We start from the raw sequence: 13,918 nt of genomic DNA, 5'->3' as shown, positions 1-13,918 counted from the left end.
CTGGGCACAGGTAAATGAGTGACCCCTCTCACAGCCTGGGCACAGGCAAAGGGGAGTGCCCTCTCACAGCCTGGGCACAGGCAAAGGGGTGTCCCCTCTCACAGCCTGGGCACAGGCAAAGGAGTGTCCCCTCTCATAGCCTGGGCACAGGCAAAGGGGAGTGCCCTCTCACAGCCTGGGCACAGGGGTGTCCCCACCTGCACCAGCACCTGGCCAGTTTGCTGCAGCAGGGCAGCCATCGTTGTGTGGGCACTGGAGGTCTGCACAGAAGCAGGTTCAGGACAGGGCAGCTCTTGCACCCAGCAGGGACTGGACCCTGCACAGAGCAGGAACATGGGGGATTGGATGGACACTGCAGGCATGGCACAGCATGGCACAGCTGGTGGCCACACTGGTTCTGTGGAAGGAGCAGGGCCACAGCCTCAGCCAAGCCCTGATAGGTGGGGAGCAGAACTCTGTTTATTGAGAAGCAAACTGGACTGTGACCAGGGAGCAGTGAGAGCTGCACTGACTTACACCACCATGAACCCACTGGCATGGCCCTGCCTGTGGGCAATGCCCATCCCACCCTGAATGGGTGGGCCCTGGCTGCTGCTGGATACTGCAGCTGGTTTTGGGTTCCTCAGTCCATGGAGGACATTGAGGAGCTGGAGCAGGCCCAGAGAAGAGCAAGCCCTGGAGAACAGGGCTGGGGAGGAAGAGCTGAGGGAGCTGGGGGTGGACAGTCTGGAGAAGAGGAGGCTGAGGGGAGATCTCCTGTCTCTGTGTAGCTGCCTTAGAGGAGGCTGGAGCAGGGTGGGGGTTGGACTCTACTGCCAAGGAACAGGAGACAGGACAAGAGGAAATGCCAGGGCTGGGTTAGTTTGGACACGTGGAACAATTTCTGCCCTGCAAGAGGGCCAAACACTGGACCTGTCTGCCCAGGGAGGTGCTGCAGTCACCACTCAAGAAATGGGCAGACATGGCACTTGGGGACATGATTTAGTGGCCATGGTGCTGCTGGGTCACAGCTGGGCTGGCACATCTCAGAAGGCTTCTCCACCAGAACCATTCCCATTCCATGGCTCTCAGCTGCTGATGCCATGCCCCTGCCTTAGGCTTTCAAGGCAGGTTTTGGGTAGAGCCAGCCGAAGATGAGGTCTGTGAAGGCTGAGGGCAGGTAGCTGAGGGGGATGTAGAACAGCTTGGCATCCCAGCCCGCCGAGTAGCGGGCACGGGGGTGGCAGCTGGTCAGGGCATGCTCCATGCAGTCTGTCACCACTGACAGCTTCGGGCTGCATCTCTTCTGCGTGGTCCTCATTGAGACGAAAACTGGAGGCAGAAAGCAGTGCTCAGGCTGCTGGGCTTGGACCCTCAGCAGAAGGCTCTGTGGGATCAGGGTGTGGGGGACACCCCACGCCCCTGGGAATGTGCCTTGTGCCAGGAGAGAGCAGCAAGGCTGCACCCCAGGGAGAGCTACTCACGGTCCTCCATGTAGCTGTCCCCATAAGCAGCTTTGGTCTCCTGGGGCAGACGTTCCCAGCAGGACAGGAGGTGCTTGCTGTGGGTGTCGAAGTGGGTGATGGCTGTACTGAAGAAGCCTGGCTCGATGATGCTGACCTTCACCCCAAAGTGCCTCATCTCCAGCCTGGAAGGCATTAGGGGAGCAGGGAACAGGGGAGCACAGCCCCACTGGGTTCACTGGGGGCTGGCAGAGGCTGTGTGTGGGCACTGGATCCCATGTGGGGTGCAGAGGTGTGCCAGAGTGTGCCAAGTGAGAGCCTGATCACCCCTTTGGACCCTCCACCAGCTCCAGCAGGTGGCTGAGATGTTGTCTGAGCAAACATCTGCTGGGCCTGGATGGGTCTGCTCAGAGCAAACAGCAGGGCCACTGCTGGCAGGGTCAGACACAGGATTAGGATCCAACGGGTGAGGCTCAGTGCCAGGTCAGGCAGTGCCAACTGGTGTGGGCAGGGCCTCCCTGCTGCTGGGGAGGAAACATGGAGGGGAAGCCCGGGCAGAATGGTCCCTCCTGCAAGACCCAGCTCCTGGAGCTGCAGCAGGAGGTGTCCTGATATCAGGTCCACACATGAGGAATCCTCACAGAAGCTCTTCTTGTGCTCTGGCAGCAGCCAAACCAACCTCCACCTGCGCTCCCTCTGCCTGCCAAAGCCTGGGAATTCAGACTGGGCAGCCCGGGATGGAGTCTGCCACACTGGACTTACCTGAGGCTGTCAGAGAAGGCTTCCACACCGTACTTGGAGATGCAGTAACCCCCACCAAAAAAGGAGAGCCTCCCCATCACGCTGGCCACATTGACCACCCTGCCCCGTGCCCGGCGCAGCAGGGGCAGGAGGCTCAGTGTCACCTCGATGAGGCCCAGCAGGTTGATATCCAGCACCTTGGCAAAGTCCTCCTTGGTCAGCCACTCATTAGGGCCGGTGGGCGCAGCGACCCCAGCGTTGTTCACCAGCCCCCAGAGCCCTGGGGAAGAGGGGAAGGGGTGACCAGGGCTGCTCCCCTGCCCATGGCCCTGCTCTGGGCAGCACCGGCCGTGCCTGCGCAGCTCTGCGAAGCGGCAGCAGCGCTGCCAGGGGGCATGACTGGGGTGAGGTGTCCGCTGCAGCCTACCTTGGCTGCCCACTCGCTCCCGCACCCAGGCGGCGGCGGCGGCGATGCTCTGGCTGGAGGTGACGTCCAGCAGGACGGTTTGCAGGCGGGAGGAGGCGTCCGCCCGCAGCCGCGCAGCGCCGGCCTCGCTCAGGCAGGCGGCCAGCACCGGCAGCCCCCGCGCGTCCAGCTGCCGGGCCAGCAGGTTGCCGAAGCCGCTGTCGCAGCCGGTGATGAGCACGAACTTGTCCGACAGCCTGGCCACCGTCTGCCGCTCGCGGTGCCAGCGCCGCAGCAGCCACAGCCCTGCCAGTCCCGCCAGCAGCCACAGCCACATCCTCGGCACCAGCACCGGCAGCAGGAGAGGAACGGGCACCGGGAGCAGTACCGGGAGTGCTGGGGCCCCGGAGGCTCGACTTTGGCCGTTGTCAATGATTAATCATCAAGGCCTCAGGCTCGGGGGCGACCGCGGTGCGGTCGCTGCGGTGCAGCGGCTGCAGCTGACCCCGCGGTCGGTCGCCCCGCACTATCGGGCTGCAGGAGTGGCCGATCCCTGCCCCGTGCCCTCAGCCCCCCCCTCCGCCCCGGGCTCCGTGCTTCCGCCTCAGGCCTGCCAGGCATCCGGTCCCGGGACTGCGGGCACCGCTCCGGGCTGCCTAGCGGTGCCAGGGCTCCGCTCCGACGGCAGCCGTGCCCTCGGGTAGGGTCCCGTCCGCTCGCAGCCCTGCGGCCGCCGCGGAATCGCTAACCCGGAGCGGGGCAGCGCCTGGGGTTTCTCGCACCACGGAACCCCACCCTGACCCCAAGCACCCCCTCGGACACCGAAATCTTCTCGGATACCGAGACTCCCCCGGGTCCTGGTCACCCCACGGATCCCGAGAACCCTCCAGACCACGGGCATCTCCCGGACCCCTCGGGACCCCCTGGACGCAGGTAGCTCCTGGCTCTGTCCGGTGCTTTGCGCATCTTCGTCTTGTCCCGAACCTCCTGGTGCCCCCAACCTGCCGGTGCCCCACGTCGCCGCCCCCCGCCCCGCTCTAACGCCCCGGGGCCGGACTACAGCTCCCGGCGGCCCCCGGGATTCCGTCTCCGCCACTTCCCGCCGACTTCTTCCCGCCATGGCAGAGTTTGAGCCGGCGGCGCTGCCCGACCTGCTGCCGGTCTTCTACCGGCGGCTTTTCCCGTACGGTGTCTACGGTCGCTGGCTCAGCTACGGCGGCGGTGAGCGAGGCTGGGACACCGATACCGGGCAGAGGGCACCCTCGGTAGCACCGATACCGGGCCCAGGAGTACGGAGAGGGCCCGGGGATGCTGGGGCGGGCGGCGATGGATGCATTGACCGGGGTCAGGGCACTGGGGAAGTGAGCCAGGGAGGAGCAGGCAATGAAGGGGGCTGGGGGGTGGCGATGATGGAGGGTCATGAGGGCAAGGAGAGGGCTTGGGGAGACGCCCGATGTGGAGGGAGGTATCCAGGGCTTTGTGCCCCCACAGCCTGACCCTGTCTGCACCCCTTCAGTGGTGAAAAACTACTTCCAGCTGCGGGAATTCTCCTTCACGCTGCGCGACGATGTCTACCTGCGCTTCCAGTGCTTCAGCAGTCCCCAGGAGCTGGAGCGGGAGCTGCAGAAGATCAACCCCTACAAGATCGACATCGGGGCCGTCTACTCCCACCGGGTGAGTCCTGCTCCCCCCACCCCCCCCCGCCTCCAACTCAGCACCCCGGCTGGCAGCGGTCACCTCCCTGCACACGCAGAGCTTGCGGCTGAGCCCCTCCCGCCCCGCAGCCCAGCCAGCACAGCACCATGCACCTGGAGCCCTTGCAGCCGCGGGAGAAGGAGTTGGTCTTCGACATCGACATGACAGACTACGACGACGTCCGCATGTGCTGCAGGTTCCTGGGGGTGCCTGTGGCACGATCTGGGTGCTGGGAGAGGAGGGGGTCCTGGGGCACGGGCGGCAGCCTGACCCACGGTGCTGTGCCACCAGCTCGGCTGAGATCTGCTCCAAGTGCTGGACCCTGATGACCATTGCCGTCCGCATCATCGACCGCGCACTCGTGGGTGAGAGCCTCGGGCACCTGCGTGCCTCCCGTCCTCCCGGGGGCACATCCTGCCCGTGCCCTGCCCCGCGGGCAAGGCCCAGACCGTGGCGGGCAGGCTGAGGGGGAGTAGAGGAGGATGCTTTGGTACCCGGTGAGGTGTGCCCAGTGGGCTCGCCCAGCTGGTTTGCTACCCTGCCAGGCTCGGGTGGAGGTGGCAGCCTGCTCTGCCACGCTCCCCCCAGCCCAGATGTGCCCTCCACAGAGGACCTGGGCGTGAGGCATCGCCTGTGGGTGTACTCGGGCCGCAGGGGGGTCCACTGCTGGGTGTGTGACGATGAGGTGCGGAGATGGTCCCCGGCTCTGCGGGCAGCTGCTGTGGAGTACCTGACCCTGGTCAAGGTGGGTGTATGGGGGAGCTGGGCACCCCCAACTCACCCTCCCCAAGCTGACCGCTGCTGTCTCCCTAGGGCGGAGCAGAGACAGTGAAGAAGGTGAACCTTTCTGAGCCCATCCACCCTTTCATCAGGTTGGTGGGGACCCTGCAGCTGCTCAGCCCCCACTGGCTGCAGGGTGCTGAGCCTCTTCCCGCTCCTCTGCAGGAGGTCAGTCAGTGTGGTGGAGAAGTACTTCGAAGCATACGCCCTGGTGGACCAGGACATCCTGGGCAGCCCGGAGAGGTGGAACAAAGTGTTGGCCCTTGTCCCAGAGGATATCCTTCTCAGAGAGGCCCCACGGTGCTGGGTCTGGAGGGGTTCTGTGTGGGGGGAACAGGGTCAGCAGTGTCTGCAGTCAGCCTTGACCGCTGGGCACAGCACCGCGAGCTGCTGCAGGCTGAGTTCCCCAGGAAGAAAGACTCAGTGCAACGCTGGGACCTGCTGAGGGGCAAGATGGAGCGGACGCGGGTGAGTGGCTGTGGAGCTGCCCTGGGCTGGGGGCTGCCAGCCACCCTGCTGCCCCCTGACCCTCCTGTCCCTGCAGCGGGCAGGGGGCACTGGCAAGAGCGTGCCGTGCTACGCGGACTGGGAGGTGATGCTGCAGTTCTGCTTCCCTCGCCTCGACATCAACGTCAGCAAAGGTGTCGGGCATCTGCTGAAGAGCCCCTTCAGTGTCCACCCCAAAACAGGTTGGTTTGGCAGCCTGAGGGACTGACGCACCATGGGGAACCCCTCCGGGGCTGGGCGTGCCCAGTGGTGACTCCACTGCCTTGCAGGTCGCATTTCGGTGCCATTGGATCTGCAGAGGTTGGACCAGTTTGACCCCTTCGCGGTCCCCACCATCAGGTACATGAGTGGGGGTGGTGGTATGTGGAGTCCCAGCCTGGTCAGCAGCACCCCCCCCCCCACCTCGCCTAACTGCCCCCATCTCCTTCAGCTCCCTGTGCCACGAGTTGGATGCAGCCAGCGATGATGGAGAGGACAACGGAGAGACGGAGCCAAAGCGCCGTGCGCGGGGTGAGCAGCGCCAGAGCCGGGGCACAGCTCAGGGGGTCCCCACCTCCTGTTCCTGCTCCTGCTCAGCCCCCCCAAATCTTGCAGACTACAAGAAGACGAGCCTGGCACCCTACGTGAAGGTCTTCGAGCATTTTGTGGAGGAGATGGAGAATGCCCGGAGGGGAGAGCTGCTCCGGAGGAGTGGTGAGAGCCAGCATGGGGTGCAGCTGGCCGGGAGACTGCAAAGGCTCCTCCTGGCTCTGAGGAATTTCTCTTTCTCCTTCAAACGGCCAATTTTTCCTCTTCACAGACCTGCAAGGGGACTTCTGAGGTCTCGCTTCCACGGGGCACCGAGGGACCGAGTCAGCGCTGTTACTTCTGCCGTTGTCACCTCTGTCGGTGATGGAGGTCCTGGTGCCTTGGAGCAGAGAGGCTGGCAGGCAGTGGCTGCAGGACCCTGTCTGCCCCCGGCCCCTGCATGAACCTTTCCTGCCTTTTTCTGCCTTTTTGTACCTTTTTCTACGCAAACACCATTAAAATGTTCTCAGTCAGCTGTGTGCCTGCGCCCTGGGACATGCCAAGGCGGGAGGGATCCCGGGGCAGAGGATGCATCCCGTCCCTGGGGAGAGGAGCTGGGGACCCTGCAGGGGATCCTTGTCCCACCCCCCGGGCCAGGCTTCACGTTCACGGCGTCTCAGCCCCGCGCTTTTCTCGGCTCCGTTCCCAACGGGGGGCTCCTGCCCCAAGCCCTGGGGGCCCGGCGCGGCCCCGGAACGGCGGAGCGCCGGCACCGGAGCGAGGGGGACCCGGGACGCTGCCCCCTGCCCGGAAGTGCTCCTCCTGCCGGAACCTGTCCCCTTAGCCGCTTGCTCTCTTTCCGCCGCCATCTTGGGCCCTGCTCCCCGCACAGTGAGTGCCGCTGCCGCCATCCGCCGCCATCCGCCGCCATCCGCCGCCACGGGGACCCGGGGACGCTGCGGGAGCCGCGGGCGTGCTGAGAGGGAGGGCGGGAGGGCGGCGGAAGCCCGGTTGAGGCCACCGCTGGCTCCGTGGTCAGGCCGAGTAGGGCCGGTGGGGACAGCCCCGCGTACCGGGAAGGGACCTCCGGGAGCGGAGAGAGGTGGAGGCAGCCCTGGTAGAGCGCCAGGAGCCCGGTACCGCCCAGGTGGTTGAGCCGTGTTCGCAGAGCCCTCGGTACCGGGAGGCGTTTGGTGTCTCTCGTCAGGAGACTCGCGGGTGGCTTTCGGAAGGGCGAGTTACCGGCAGCCGCTCTCGCTGCGTGCGGCCTCCGGTGAGCCTGGGCCTCTCGCTCTCTCCCTCTCCCCAGAAATGCCCGGCGAAGCGACAGAAACCGTCCCGGCCACCGAGCAGGAGCTGCCGCAGCCGCAGGCTGAGACAGGTGAGCCCGGAGGTGCCTGGGGGGCGACACCGCACCGCGGCTCCGGGGCTGGCGGAGCGGGAGCGGCCCCGACCCCGCGGTCGTTTCCCACCCAAAAGCGGATCGGTTTTCGGTACGGGAAGCGTGACAAGTGACGTCATTTGTGGCCCCTCGCGTCCCGAAGGCGTTAGGGCAGCTGCGCTCGCTGCTGCGTGTGTACGGTCCCGGTACGGAGTGGAGCGGCGGAACCGGGAGGGAAACAGCTGCGGCTGGGTCGGGGTACGGCCGTGGCGGGGACGGTTGCAGACACGAGCAGATGTTTAACGGTGACTGTGTAACCGGCTGGGCTCGGGGAGGTGCTGCCTGGTTCCGTCCCAGCGGCGCCGGGGAGAGTCGCTGGCCTGGCGCTGTCCGGTCGCCGGGACTCGGGGCCACCCCAGCAACGCTCGGGTGGGTGCGAGGTGGTCCCGGGACTGCCCTGGGACCCAGTGCCCTCCGAGGTGTCCTGGATGCCACCATCCCCTCGGTGTGCCCCAGGGACACGTTGTGGGAGCGGTGTCACCAGGTGGTGGCACCCAGCCTGGCACGGGGAGTCTGGGTCTGGGGTGTGCTGGACTTGGGCACCGCGAGGGAGATGGAAGCTTCCCGAGGGCCGGGGGTGAGGGCAGGAAGGGCTGAGTGACAGCGGCCGCTGGGCTCTTGGGCTCTCTCCAGGCGTGGTTGGGATTCCTGCGGTGGGGCCACTCCTCAGCGTGCCCCCCCCCCGCGATGCCAGGTTGGGATTCCTGCGGTGGGGCCACTCCTCAGCCTGCCCCCTCCAGTGCCAGGGCACTTCTCCCTCCATCTCCCAACTCCAGAGCTCTGCTCTCGAGGCTCTTCGAGGAGAGCCTGAGGATGGTTGGAGCTGCCTATGGGTGTGAGGAGGCAGAGAATGCTCTGGGGAGCCACTGTGGTGGGCACAGAGGCTGGAGCAGCTCCTGGGTGAGGTTTGGTGTGTTGAGGTCTGGCAGTGCCAGGGCTGGGGGTGTTGGCATGGAGTTCACCATCGCCCTGTGGGTGCAAGTCCTGGCAGGTTCCTCTGTTGCTTCAGAGGTTGCTTGGTCCGTGGAAGTCTGTAGGGTTAGGCAGAGCAGTTCCCAGTCCGACGGTGCCAGGCCACAGCTGGCAGTGAGGGCAGCAGGAGGCTGATGTGGGCAGCTTGGTGTGGACAAGGCCAGCAGAGAGAAGTGGATTGGGAACCTCGTTTGTATCCCTGGAATGTCCCGAACTGGAGATGGAGCAGGAAGAGAGGAGCTGGCAGGGATTAAGGAGCTCTCCAGAGGAGGCTGTGGCTGCACAGCTGGTTCCAGGGGGAGCTGGGGACCAGCTTGGCTCTTGGCAGGGCTCTGGCTCCTTCTTGAGGCACAGGAAGTGCCCTGGTGCCCGCTGGCATGAGGCACCGGTGGCTGCTTTCACTGAGCAGCTGCCCAGCTCTGGGCAGGATCCTGCCGCCTCCTCCTCCCTGATCCGAGAGCAAAGTTTGGCTTCAGAGGAGGTTTTAGGGGCAGAGGAATTGAAGTCACCCACAGAGGAGGCTGCAGAGGCTGGCACCGGGGCCCACACCGTGTGTGGGGCTGGCACTGCTGAAGCCAGGGCCGGTTCTGCTCTCCCCACCGGCAGCGGTGCCGGTTGCACCGGTCAGGCCAGAGCCGCTCTCAGCCTCTGCCCCGAGCAGTTGCCTTTGATCTGCAGTTGGCACCGGGAGCGGTGGGGCTGTCTCTGGGCTCTCGGCACTGGCAGGAGGCTGCTGAGTGCCAGGGCAGCCGCCAGCGCTGCGGGTCTGTGGACCTTTGCCTTCATCTCTGCTGTTCTCCCCAGCAGCTCCATCCGCCGCGGGCACCGCTGCGGCAGCGCCAGGTACCCTCCGTAACCGTGTGCCACATTAACCCCTTTGCTGTTCTGGGTGGTTGTGGTTCATTAACTCTAACAGCTTGCAGAGGGGAGCACAGGGCACATCGGGGTCCTGTCCTCTCAGGGTGGCTGAGCTGTGCCACCCCTCAGCCTCAGCGTCCTTGCGCCCAGAGGGTACCTGCCTGTGTGGCAGAGGTGGGGGCTGCCCTCTGCTGCAGCTCCCAGAGGAGTCTTGCATGCCAGTGGGATAGGCTGGGCTCTCCCTGCCCGTGCTCAGGACACCCCCCTGCCAGCGCAGGGTGCAATGTGCCAGGCTCAGGAGTGGCACCTGGGTCTGGCCAGGACTTCACAAAGGCTGTGCCAACCCCTGGGATAGGGAAGAGCCAAGGACAGAGTTGGCAGCAAAGCTTGGCCCCTGGCCTTGTTGGGTTCCTGCTCAGGTGCCATCTCCTGCCACGGCAGTTGAGGCAGCAGCTGCTCTAATCAGGGAGGTGGTGCCCAGCAGGGTGCCCAGCAGCCAGGCTGGGGGGGGCTGGGGCCGTGCAGCCCTGCGGCCTCCTTGCCTGCTCTCATGGCCTCTGTTTCTCTCCTTCAGCTCCTCCTCCTGCTGCTCCTTCCCCATCTCTGGCTCCGGTTCTCCCGCTGGAGCCCCCCGGCCCCGCTGCCCCCCCGGCCCCCATCTCCCCGCCCGTGGTCCCAGCCGGGGCCATCCCGGTGTTATCGGTGCCCCCCCCGCTCCCTGCCCCGGCTCCTCAGCTCCCGGTTACTGCTCTCCCCGCTCCAGCTCCACGGTCCCCGGGGGGATTTGGAGCCCCAGGGTCTCCAGGGCCAGCCCCCCCTGGCCCAGTGCCAGCTGCTGTGGCTGCTGCTCCTGCTGCCACCACCGTGTGCCCCCCAGCCCCTCCGGCCAGCCCCGGTTCTCCTCCGGCTGCCAGCCCTGGGGCAGCTCCAGCTGCTCCTCTCCCACCTCCTTCCCTGCCCCTTGTGGCCTGTCCCCTGCCAGGGTCTGCCATGCTCCTGCCTGCTGCTGCTGTGCCCCCCAAGGCTGCAGCTTGCCCCCAGAGCCCTGGCACCCCCCCGCCTCCCGCAGCGGCACCAGTGTCCCCTGGCAGCCCTGTCCCTGCCTCTCCCCTGCTCCCCCTCACCCCTACCCACCGCCCAGCCCTGGCTGGGGCCATCTCTCCTCCTCTCTTCTTGGCTGCCCCCATGGCCCTGGCCCCCTTGTCACCCCCTGTCCCTCTGTTGCCAGCTGGGATGTCTCCTGGCAGTCCTGCTGCTGCCCCACAGGGCACAACCCCTGGGAGTCCAGGCCCTCAGGTGGCAGCAGCCACTGCCCCTGCCCCATCCTCACCAGGAGCTGCCATAGGTCCCTCAGGGCCACCGCCAGCTGCAGCTGCCTTGGCCAAAGCAGCTCCTCTGCCTGCTGCCCTCTTGGCCCCTGCCAGCTCCCAGCCTGTCACACCAGCGATGCCAGCTCCTGCCACCCCTCCTGCAGCCAAAGCAGCTCCTTTGAGCCCTGCTGCTGCTCCCTTGGCCCCTGCCAGCTCCCAGCCTGTCACACCAGTGATGCCAGCTCCTGCCACCCCTCCTGCAGCCAAAGCAGCTCCTTTGAGCCCTGCTGCTGCTCCCTTGGCCCCTGCCAGCTCCCAGCCTGTCACACCAGCGATGCCAGCTCCTGCCACCCCTCCTGCAGCTAAAGCAGCTCCTTTGAGCCCTGTTGCTGCCCCCTCTGCTAGCTCCCAGCCTGGCACACCAGCGATGCCAGCTCCTGCCACCCCTCCTGCAGCCAAAGCAGCTCCTTTGAGCCCTGCTGCTGCTCCCTTGGCCCCTGCCAGCTCCCAGCCTGTCACACCAGCGATGCCAGCTCCTGCCACCCCTCCTGCAGCCAAAGCAGCTCCTTTGAGCTCTGTTGCTGCCCCCTCTGCTAGCTCCCAGCCTGGCACACCAGCGATGCCAGCTCCTGCCACCCCTCCTGCAGCCAAAGCAGCTCCCTCGAGCCCTGCTGCTGCCCCCTCTGCCAGCTCCCCACCTGTCATACCAGCGGTGGCAGCTGCAGCCACCCCTCCTGTGGCCAAATCATCTCCCATGAGCCCAGCCCCTGCCACTCCAGCTCCTGTGGCTCCATCAGCTCCAGCTGCCCCTCCTGCAGCCAAATCACCTCCTTTGAGCCCTGTTGCTGCCCCATCTGCATCTCCAGCCGCCCCTCCAGTAGCCAAACTGGCTCCCACAAGCCCTGGCACTGCTCCCTTGGCCACTGTCACACCAGTTCCAGCTGCCCCTCCTGCAGCCAGAGCAGCTCCCTCGAGCCCTGGCACTGATGCCCCCAGCCTCACTGCTGCTCCTTTGGCTGCTGCCACTCCAGCTCCAGCAGCTCCAGCTGCCCCTCCAGCAGCCAAAGCAGCTCCCTCAAGCCCTGTTGCTGCTCCTACAGCTGCACCAGCTCCAGCTGCTCCTCCAGCAGCTGAAGCACCTCCCAAAAGCTCTGTCACTGCTCCCTCCAGCCCTATTACTGCTCCCTTAGCTGCTGCCACTCCAGCTCCTGCAGCTCCAGCCACTCCTGCAGCCAAAGTAGCTGCCCCAGCTCCAGCTGCCACTCCAGCAGCCAAAGCAGCTGCCCCAGCTCCAGCTGCTGCTCCTGCAGCCAAAGCAGCTGCCCCAGCTCCAGCTGCCCCTCCTGCAGCCAAAGCAGCTGCCCCAGCTCCAGCTGCCCCAGCTCCAGCTGCCCCAGCTCCAGCTGCCCCTCCTGCAGCTAAAGCAGCTGCCCCAGCTCCAGCTGCTCCTCCTGCAGCTAAAGCAGCTGCCCCAGCTCCAGCTGCCCCTCCTGCAGCCAAAGCAGCTGCCCCAGATCCAGCTGCCCCTCCTGCAGCCAAAGCAGCTGCCCCAGCTCCAGCTGCCCCTCCTGCAGCTAAAGCAGCTGCCCCAGCCCCAGCTCCAGTCACTCCTCCTGCAGCCAAAGCAGCTGCCCCAGCTCCAGCTGCTCCTCCTGCTGCCAAAGCAGCTGCCCCAGCTCCAGCTGCCCCTCCTGCAGCCAAAGCAGCTGCCCCAGCTCCAGCTGCCCCTCCTGCAGCCAAAGCAGCTGCCCCAGCTCCAGCTGCCCCTCCTGCAGCCAAAGCAGCTGCCCCAGCTCCAGCCGCCCCTCCTGCAGCCAAAGCAGCTGCCCCAGCTCCAGCTGCTCCTCCTGCAGCCAAAGCAGCTGCCCCAGCTCCAGCTGCCCCTCCTGCAGCCAAAGCAGCTGCCCCAGCTCCAGCTGCTCCTCCTGCAGCCAAAGCAGCTGCCCCAGCTCCAGCTGCTCCTCCTGCAGCCAAAGCAGCTGCCCCAGCTCCAGCTGCTCCTCCTGCAGCCAAAGCAGCTGCCCCAGCTCCAGCCACCCCTCCTGCAGCTAAAGCAGCTGCCCCAGCTCCAGCTGCTGCTCCTGCAGCTAAAGGGGCTTCCAAGAGCCCTGTCACTACCACTCCAGCTGCTGCAGCTCCCCCAGCTCCAGCCACCCCTCCTGCAGCCAAAGCACCCCCCAAAAGCTCTGTCACTGCCCCCTCCAACCCTGTTGCTGCTCCCTCAGCTGCTGCCCCCCCAGCTCCTGCAGCTGCCCCAGCTGCTGCTGCCCCTCCTGCAGCCAAAAAGCCCCCAAAGAGCAGCCGAGTGCCTCCCTCTGCAGCATCCCCTCCTGTGGCTAAAACACCTCCCAAGGGCCCTGCTGCAGCCACACCAGCTCCAGCAGCCCCTGCCCTGGCTGCTGGGACCCCAGGGGTTCCTGGTGCCCCCCCAAAGCCATCAGGTGATGGTGCCACCACCCCTGCTCCCCCGAAACCAGGGTCTGGTGCTCCTGGTGCTGCCCTGGCAGTTAACCGCCCACCGCCAGCTTCTTCACCCAGCGCTGCCCCTGCCAAGAAGCAGACCCCCCCAAGTAAGGTTGCCAAGCTGGCCCCTCGGCCCCCCCCCTCCAAACCCCCTTCGAAGGCCCCAGCCCCCAGCAGCCTTGACGACGACGACGACCTGCCGCCTCTGCTGCCCCCTGAGCTGCCACCCAGCGAGCCCCTGGCACAGCCCATCCTGGTGGACATCTCTGCCCGAGCGGCCGCAGTGCCCACCGAGGCCTCGGCTCCTCTGGCTAAGCCTGCCCTGAAGAACGAGAAGGGTACTTGGCACCTTGGTTTGCCGTGTGCATGGCGTGTCATTGGCTGCCACTGGATACTAACCATAGACGGAGCCCTTGGCATGTCAGGCTGTGGCAGTGCCACAGCAGAGCCCGGCCTGAGCCATGCCCGAGCCAGCCGGACCTGCCCGCGCAGCTGGTGAGCTGGGGGGACAGAGAGGGCAGGCGCCGGGCAGCTGGGGCTGGGCACGGTGCAGGCCAGCGGGTGGGTGGCACTAACGCCTGGCCTCGGGCACGGAGCACGCTGGCACGGGCAGTGGCACACAGCTGGCTGCACGCTGAGGCTCTGGGAGGTGCTGCCATGTGCCAGTGCCACGGGGAGGTGTGTGCGTGTCCGGCGTCCACCGCGGCTTCCCCGTGCCCAGCTGTTGGCAGCAGGCAGCTGTGGGCAACACCACAGTAAGCCTGCCCCTGTGCCACGAGGCCCTTTGCCAGCATGG

The 13,918-nt window shown here is 66.2% G+C and overlaps 4 protein-coding genes across 5 annotated transcripts in view; 3 read left to right on the top strand and 1 right to left on the bottom strand.

Moving 5' to 3' along the window:
- NACA (nascent polypeptide associated complex subunit alpha) overlaps window positions 1–13,918 on the top strand; it is a 38,666-nt gene that overhangs the window by 21,525 nt on the left and 3,223 nt on the right. The window contains exons 1-2 of one of the 2 annotated variants that reach the window (XM_064141542.1): window positions 6,882–6,969; window positions 7,388–7,459. In XM_064141542.1, the coding sequence (XP_063997612.1) occupies window positions 7,390–7,459 (70 nt within the window). In that variant the 5' untranslated portion in view covers window positions 6,882–6,969; window positions 7,388–7,389. Of the gene's footprint in view, window positions 1–6,881; window positions 6,970–7,387; window positions 7,460–13,918 lie in introns of those variants that run through there. The other variant, XM_064141543.1, reaches the window with a different exon arrangement.
- Window positions 449–2,982, bottom strand: LOC135174304 (retinol dehydrogenase 7-like). Its single transcript, XM_064141555.1, has 4 exons — window positions 2,611–2,982; window positions 2,205–2,463; window positions 1,464–1,627; window positions 449–1,311 (listed from the first exon to the last, which is right to left on the bottom strand). Exons 1-4 carry the CDS (start codon window positions 2,924–2,926, stop codon window positions 1,094–1,096), a joined length of 957 nt encoding a protein of 318 aa, XP_063997625.1. The 5' UTR covers window positions 2,927–2,982; the 3' UTR covers window positions 449–1,093.
- Window positions 3,672–6,611, top strand: PRIM1 (DNA primase subunit 1). The gene is made up of 13 exons (XM_064141537.1): window positions 3,672–3,810; window positions 4,106–4,263; window positions 4,374–4,480; window positions 4,576–4,649; window positions 4,893–5,029; window positions 5,098–5,156; window positions 5,230–5,340; window positions 5,442–5,532; window positions 5,609–5,753; window positions 5,841–5,910; window positions 6,002–6,081; window positions 6,166–6,264; window positions 6,371–6,611. Exons 1-13 carry the CDS (start codon window positions 3,708–3,710, stop codon window positions 6,388–6,390), a joined length of 1,254 nt encoding a protein of 417 aa, XP_063997607.1. The 5' UTR covers window positions 3,672–3,707; the 3' UTR covers window positions 6,391–6,611.
- Window positions 8,471–13,701, top strand: LOC135174346 (ice-structuring glycoprotein-like). The gene is made up of 4 exons (XM_064141620.1): window positions 8,471–8,552; window positions 9,236–9,334; window positions 9,924–12,025; window positions 12,284–13,701. The coding sequence occupies exons 1-4, from the start codon at window positions 8,471–8,473 to the stop codon at window positions 13,619–13,621; spliced, it is 3,621 nt and encodes a 1,206-aa protein (XP_063997690.1). The 3' UTR covers window positions 13,622–13,701.

This window comes from Pogoniulus pusillus, unplaced genomic scaffold (genome assembly GCF_015220805.1).
Source record: "Pogoniulus pusillus isolate bPogPus1 unplaced genomic scaffold, bPogPus1.pri scaffold_58_arrow_ctg1, whole genome shotgun sequence".
In the NCBI taxonomy this organism is placed as follows: domain Eukaryota; kingdom Metazoa; phylum Chordata; class Aves; order Piciformes; family Lybiidae; genus Pogoniulus; species Pogoniulus pusillus.
Note: the sequence above shows the minus strand (reverse complement) of the source record. Positions and strands in the feature narration are given on the sequence as shown.

Excerpts from the sequence above, each read along its gene's own strand:
- LOC135174304 (XM_064141555.1), bottom strand. The coding sequence starts at position 2,926 with ATGTGGCTGTGGCTGCTGGCGGGACTGGCAGGGCTGTGGCTGCTGCGG. Across the intron at positions 2,464-2,610 it reads GGAGCGAGTGGGCAGCCAAG|GGCTCTGGGGGCTGGTGAAC; the intron begins GTAGGCTGCAGC and ends CCTCTTCCCCAG. Across the intron at positions 1,628-2,204 it reads GCCTTCTCTGACAGCCTCAG|GCTGGAGATGAGGCACTTTG; the intron begins GTAAGTCCAGTG and ends AATGCCTTCCAG.
- PRIM1 (XM_064141537.1), top strand. The coding sequence starts at position 3,708 with ATGGCAGAGTTTGAGCCGGCGGCGCTGCCCGACCTGCTGCCGGTCTTC. Across the intron at positions 5,341-5,441 it reads TTGGCCCTTGTCCCAGAGGA|GCACCGCGAGCTGCTGCAGG; the intron begins TATCCTTCTCAG and ends CCGCTGGGCACA. Across the intron at positions 5,533-5,608 it reads GCAAGATGGAGCGGACGCGG|CGGGCAGGGGGCACTGGCAA; the intron begins GTGAGTGGCTGT and ends CTGTCCCTGCAG.
- LOC135174346 (XM_064141620.1), top strand. The coding sequence starts at position 8,471 with ATGGAGTTCACCATCGCCCTGTGGGTGCAAGTCCTGGCAGGTTCCTCT. Across the intron at positions 8,553-9,235 it reads TGCTTGGTCCGTGGAAGTCT|GGCAGCCGCCAGCGCTGCGG; the intron begins GTAGGGTTAGGC and ends GCTGAGTGCCAG. Across the intron at positions 9,335-9,923 it reads CACCGCTGCGGCAGCGCCAG|CTCCTCCTCCTGCTGCTCCT; the intron begins GTACCCTCCGTA and ends TCTCTCCTTCAG.